Genomic DNA, 6,589 nt, shown 5'->3' with positions numbered 1-6,589 from the left:
ACATTGAGATATTTGCATATAGTAACAGGAAGTGATGTAAACAAAGTGTCACAACCAAGTTTAGGATTCAAATAAAACCAGACACAGGAGTACAAAAGAACACTTTATTCTTGCTGCTGGACGGAGGAGTCACGATCAGCTGAGTTACCAGGGCCTCACATGCTGGAGGGAGAGAGTCACCTGTCGGCGTGGTAGTGATGATGTCGCTGCGGAGCAGCTGCAGAGCAAAACTGGTGCTGTACATGGTCCGTGGGGGCAAATCCAAAAATGAGAGCTGGTTATTGAAGCAAGGGTCATGAACAGGAAGGCAGAGAGCAGAAACCAGAGCCAAGTCGTGATCCACGAGGCATAGTCATGATACCATACCACTTTATTTACATATAGACACAGCAACAAGGCCAACCAAAGTGCTGTACAGTAGAAACAAACAAGGAAAGCACACAGCATAATAATCACAAACAGAGTCGGTACCATGGTCAGAAAGCAGAGTCCAAAACCAGATGAGGAGTAGACAAAAACAGGGAATCCAGAAGGCAAGGCAAGGTGTGAGGTCGAAAATCCAGAGAACAAGGCATGAACATCAGGCGTGAACAGGAACAAGAATGGCTTGATATCAGGGACCATGAGGAGTAGCCTAGACACTATCCCATTATGTGAAGAAAACACATTTTCATAATCAGGAGATTAAACTAGTTTGGTTATCATGAGATAAAGTATAACTTGTAATCTTAAGAAAAGAAAGTAACAGCTACAGCGGATTTAGGCTTTTTCGAGTTCAAATGATGCACAAAAAATGTTACAGTCAGAAAGACACAGGTCCATTTTTTTTATTTTTTTGCCAAATTTAGCCATTGACTAATTTCCATCTGCAGGTAAACGTGATACATACAACATGTAAACACAATCAGTCCCACTGTTATTAAGATAATGACTTCAGGATTAAAAGAACAACTATTATACTGTAAATATTACTGAACATAAACACATTTTAAAAGTGAAAAAGTTTAATTTACTACAGAATATTAAAAAGCTAAGTATCAGCTGATCTAATATTTGTGTATCAGTGTTGACTGCACTTGTCACTAAAGAGCTATCGTTTCAAAACTTCAGGGAGTCTTAAATGTCCTCAGAGAAAAAAAAACAGTTAACATTCAGTCAACCTGGTGGAGCTTATCTATTCTAAACAAGGTTTTAAAATACTTTAAGTGGTGAAGAAGCCATATTATGACCTTACAGACAAGCTGGACATCTGGGTATATTATTAAATCATCAAAAACCTAACAGGAGTACTTTTAATTCCTGGTTATAAAATGATCTGACTTATTTTAGAGTTGTCTGACCTGTTTGAGACCAACTGGAGTGATAAATATAGGTCAGTGTCATGCATCCAAACACATTATTGATGATTAGTCATCTTATGTTTAATCTGAGCAAACATCTGAACGTCAACATGTTGGTGATCATGATAATAATAATGAGACAAAGATCTTGTTACAGTTAACTATTGACATCCCATGGTTTGTTCCACGCTCAGCTCGTGTGTCTTGCTCATTGCGTTGTTTACTTTTCCCTAGAAGATGGAAATGTAGTTGTGTATCTTGGACTTCTGTCTCTGTGTGACACACTCAGCAATCCAGATGACGTTGCGGATCTCCTGCTCCTTGAGTTTGAAGTAGGAGTAAAATACTCCAAAGTTGAACTGCTGCAGGAAAGTGAGCATGTTCAGCTTCACCTGTCAAAACGACAGCGCTTCATTCAGTTTCAGCTGCTGTTGATTTACACATCCACATGATTTTTGATTAAAGAGAAACACAAGACGCAGACAGGACTCCAAGCACAAAATGTAAAAATTAATTTATTAACAAAATTAAAAGGCTGTCAGTGCAGCAAAAGGAGAAAAACACAAGGAAGGAAACTAAGTCCGACTGAGGCAAACAGCGTAATGCACAACTGGTGAGAGGAGGAACCAGGACTGCATATATAAAACTGGGATGAATGGGAAGAGGAGGCACCTGGGTGATTACTGAGTGGGCACAGGTGTGAGGGCCAGACTCGTGGAAAAAACACTGACATAAAACCTGAGACTCCATAAGCCTCAGTTAGCAGGGTAAAGGTCAAAGTTCATAACAGGACAGAGGTTGTCAAGAATAAAGCCTCTTCTCTCCAAGGCTGTAAGACCGTGTGCTCACACTGCACATGCTCTGGCTGTTCTAGACATCATTTTTCACAGTAAAAAAACATTATGAGAAAAGTTGCGGTTGTGAGTTTAAGTCGATGGAGTAAGTTTGTTCAGTGTGACACGCACACAGAGAGCTGATTTATCAAACTCATGATGAAACGCACCCATGATAAACTTCAAATAGTGTCAGATTTTTTCCTGTACAAATAGAGCAGTAGCAGCTTCTCTTCAACCTCCTCCGTTTTTGAATCTGCTTTCCATTCACTGTTGGATTATATCTCTGGCAGATGTTTGATTTTGCAGCATCAAATAATCATTCAGTCTAAGATCTATCTGAAATCATACAGTGACTCGAGTTACTAACATTCTATGGTACCGAGCTCACACATTTTGAAATATATGTGTTTTGGGGTTTATCAAACTGGAAAATGTGAACTGAACTTAAACATGGATGCATGAGTTCAGATTGTGAATACTTCTGCAGCAATGTCCGTTATAGGAGACCAAAGTGGAGATGCTTGGCCGTTGTGCACAGCAGCAACTTTAGAGAAAACGAAAACACAACAAATCTGCACCAACACCTCATAAGAGCTGTCAGTACGGTGGTAGAGGGTGGATGGTTTGGGCTCCTTACAGTCAATCATGAACCCTTCTATAGGCCAAGACACTCTAGAGCAGAGGTGCCCAAAGTGGGGCCCGCGGGCCAAAGTTGGCCTTGCCAAGCCCTTTGAGTTGGCCCAACAAGCTGTTCTCGTTACTACTGTATATTAAAATTTCTTTTGAAGAATCAATGTGTTTTTACTCAGTCATTCCATTGACTTTAATGTTAGATGGAAAAGTCGGCTCAGTGACTACCGTTTATATGGGACTGTTTATTTATGTTCATATTATTGTTGCTGTTAAGTTGTGTTGCTGTTGGACATGCATTTTTTGACATTTTGTACTAATGTCATCACAATGTCAGCACTGTATGTTTCCATACAATGGCGAAATTAGTCTCTGCATTTAACCCATCCACCACCAGGTGGTGCAGTGGGCAGCTATTGAAAGCGCCCGGGGGACATTTTGGGGATTAGACGTGCTGCCCAGAGACGCCACGTGATGTGCAGTGACTGGGGATCGAACCTGGGACTCTCGGGTCCCAAGCCGGCTGCCCTGCCTCTACACTACATATACATACTGAAATGCCAACATTTTATATTTGTTTTAATTTCTTACATATGACTTATTTGTGTTCTGTAATGTTCTTTATTCAGAATGGAAGGTTCATTGTATAATAAATAAATGGACTTTACTTAAAGACGGATTTGCATTTCGTGAATTATACTGTATGTTTGCATTTGGCCCGCAGCCCTCTGATAGATTTTAAATTTGGCCCTCTCGGGAAAAAGTTTGTACACCCCTGCTCTACAGTTAAATGTGAGACCATCTGTCTGACACCTGAGATTTGGACCAAACTGGGTTATGATGCAACAGAACAATGATCCTAATCACAGCAGGTAATCTGCAACAAAGCAGCTCAAAATGAAAAGAATGAAGGCGTAAAGGCTCAACATTTCTTCACAGCTGAAAGTCTGTAGTGGGATCTTAGGAAAGCTGCACTGGAATAAAAGTTTAAATACTTGAAAAATAACTAAAGAGTTTGTCCAAATTCCTCCCCAGCAACACGGCAGGGTTGACAAAAATCAATTACTTCAAATTATTACCACAAGTGGTGATTCTACAAGCTACTGATTTATGAGTGGATATTGTGTTTCACACTATCTTTGTGCATTCTGGCTTAGCTTTAGTAAAAAAAAAAAAAAAATCATGAGGTTGTAGTTTATTCATTTTAAGACCTGACAAGAAATTAATCTCTTTTACCTCTAACACCTAAAACCCAAAGGGGGTTTTGTTCTTTTTAACACAACTGTACATCTAGAAATACTTTTTTTTAAATCGCCATTTGGAACGTTATCATTATTGTCAGTGATTAAAGAAACTAATTTTATGCATTCAGTTAGAAAAATATGTTCCTTAAGTTAAGCTGTGACTCCTCAAATTTAAAGAAAAGTTTGAAAAATTTCGTGCTGCTGTTCAGAATCAGACTCAGAATCAGAATAAACTTTATTATCATTGCACCGAGATACAACGAGAACATGTACGTACAGTCGTCCGAAAGATGGAGGTAGTGCACGAAGCTGCTGCTATAAAGCTCGGCCTCTTATTCTTATTCAGAATAATATTTTTAGATAGAAAAAGGGACAAAGCCATGAGGAGAGAGGTAGTGGCATTACAAAAAAGATCTCTTCACACCTTGTCCTTATAGGGCAAGATTTAAGACATCAAAAAACTCTGCCAGCTAAAGCACATTTATGAACAGGTACATATGCATTTACAAACGCGGTGGTCCATGAAGCACTAACAGATAGTCCATTGTCCTGATGAGATGATGGTCAGTCGGCACAGTTCTGACAAACCTCCACAGAAGGTGTGTGTGGGGGGCGATAGACTAAGCTTTTCCTTAGTTTACACATCTCCCAGGAGAAATTGATAAGTCGAGCTGTTCCGAGGCCAGCTGGGGAGAGATTCAGATAACCACAATTGTTGATTTATTCAGGCAGACTATTTTTCCGTCAGCCTTGAGTCTGTACTGATAACTTTCCAAGGTCCGAAATGTCCATATTAAACTGCATTCCACTGGTCCGTGCTTAAGAGCCTCTTCAAGATGGTGTTTTCATGCTGACAAGTCCCAAAGCTGCAGGTGGCATGTCATTAAAATCACTTCCAACTTAAGGTTTTGCTTGTAAATCAGCTGATTTTGAGTCCTCGAGCACGAACCAGACCTTCACATAGACAGAAGCTTGTCGAGGTCCAAATTAGCTGCAGCCATCTTCTTTTGTATGTTGATAAACCAGAATCCAGACTATTCCAAACACAGGAAACCTGTTATCATAAGTCCAATTATTGGCCATTTCAGCATCCTCTGTCGATAGCAGAGGCAGACACATCCCGCCAGAGATTTATCCAGCTGCACGTCTCGTCCGAGCAGATGAGGGTTCTCCAGGACCCTATCGCTTTGTTGAAAGAATTTGTAATGTACGTCAAAAGTCCTTTTGGTCAGATCCAAAACAGTAGTTTTCATTTCGGGAGATGTGTAAAAATAGGAGCTGCTCCGATACACAGACAGAGAGCAAAAAATAGAAAGCAGGAGGGAAACAGGGCGCGGGAAGGAATGTGTGCGCCTCCTTTGAGAGCTTGAGAGAAAAAAAAAGTTTTTATTCTACTAGTGCTTAGTGTATTTTTAGTTAACATTTTTCTTACTTCATATCTTAGATCTTATTACTGTTTTTCTTTTACTTTTTATTGATGGATGTAACTGGGACCCTGTGTACACAATTTCGTTCCACCACATGTGCCACATGTGGTGCGTATATGACAAATAAAAAACCTTGAATCCTTGAAATGTGTTGCTGAATGATTAAATTCAGAGAAAAGACTTGTTTTAATGTTCATTACACACATACTGACATAGATCAAAGACATCTTACCTCTTGTTCAAAAAACCTGTCTTCCAGAGACCGAAAATCTGATCCTGATTCTTGCTCATCAAAAATGAGCTTATAGTCCTGCAGGGAGGTTTTAGTAAAAGGTGACAATGCAATAACAGCAGCAGTTCTCATTCACATATTCATGAATGAAATCAAACTCACGGGATAACAGTCGGCTACAGCTTTCACCTGCTCGTGGTCCTCTGCTTTGGCAAGGAGTTGGAGTCCCTCAGGGAACAGTTTTCCACAAGACGGATACAGCACACTCCTCTCTGCACCACCCAGATCTGTCCCGAAGGAGTTCACTGTGATGATGAGGGCCCGCCTGTCTGCCTCAAACTGTAGCACAAAGTATTCACAGATAAACATATCTCTTCATTACAACAAAGAAAACTGGCTCAGTGAGAAGAAACCGAACCTGCAGGATGGGGCACATTGTGTTCTTTGTAGCACCGCCCAGGTTCTTGCAGAAAGAGTGGAAAGACTCTAAATATGCCTTTGAGAGAAAAATAAAAAAACATTAAATATAAAAGATCTGGTTTAAACTAAAGTTGTCTTGAGCTAAAAAGGGATGGAGTTTTATTTGGGTTGGTTGAACCCTGTAAAATGACATTATACGCAGGGTTACCAACTTTTAGAAGTTGAAATAAGGAACACTGGACAGAGTGTCGTAGAGGGAGGGGGTATTCTTAATCTAGATAATATTTATTGAAACATTGTTTCTGCTAAGAGTGATGTCATCAAGGAAATGCAACAAGTGAACATTTAATAAACATCTACAGGCCCAAATTAAAAAGTAACAAAAGTCAGTGTCAGTTTTGCTGCTTTGAGTTTTTAACTAGTGATTTGATATCCTGATGCATGCTCAATAATCCAGGTA

General features: G+C 39.8%; 1 protein-coding gene across 1 annotated transcript in view; it reads right to left on the bottom strand.

Annotated features, from left to right (window-relative positions):
• Positions 1–1,558: 1,558 nt before the first annotated feature.
• Positions 1,559–6,589, bottom strand: part of LOC119414188 (V-type proton ATPase subunit d 1-like) — a 20,829-nt gene continuing 15,798 nt past the window's right edge. Inside the window, exons 5-8 of the mRNA XM_037681287.1 lie at positions 6,128–6,205; positions 5,872–6,048; positions 5,710–5,787; positions 1,559–1,732 (exon numbers count right to left, since the gene is read on the bottom strand). Of these exons, the coding sequence (XP_037537215.1) occupies positions 1,571–1,732; positions 5,710–5,787; positions 5,872–6,048; positions 6,128–6,205 (495 nt within the window). The 3' untranslated portion in view covers positions 1,559–1,570. The remainder of the gene's footprint in view (positions 1,733–5,709; positions 5,788–5,871; positions 6,049–6,127; positions 6,206–6,589) is intronic.

The sequence above is a fragment of the Nematolebias whitei genome, chromosome 9 (genome assembly GCF_014905685.2).
Source record: "Nematolebias whitei isolate Nwh7 chromosome 9, NemWhi1, whole genome shotgun sequence".
Taxonomy (NCBI): domain Eukaryota; kingdom Metazoa; phylum Chordata; class Actinopteri; order Cyprinodontiformes; family Rivulidae; genus Nematolebias; species Nematolebias whitei.
This window is presented reverse-complemented; position numbering and strand designations above follow the sequence as displayed.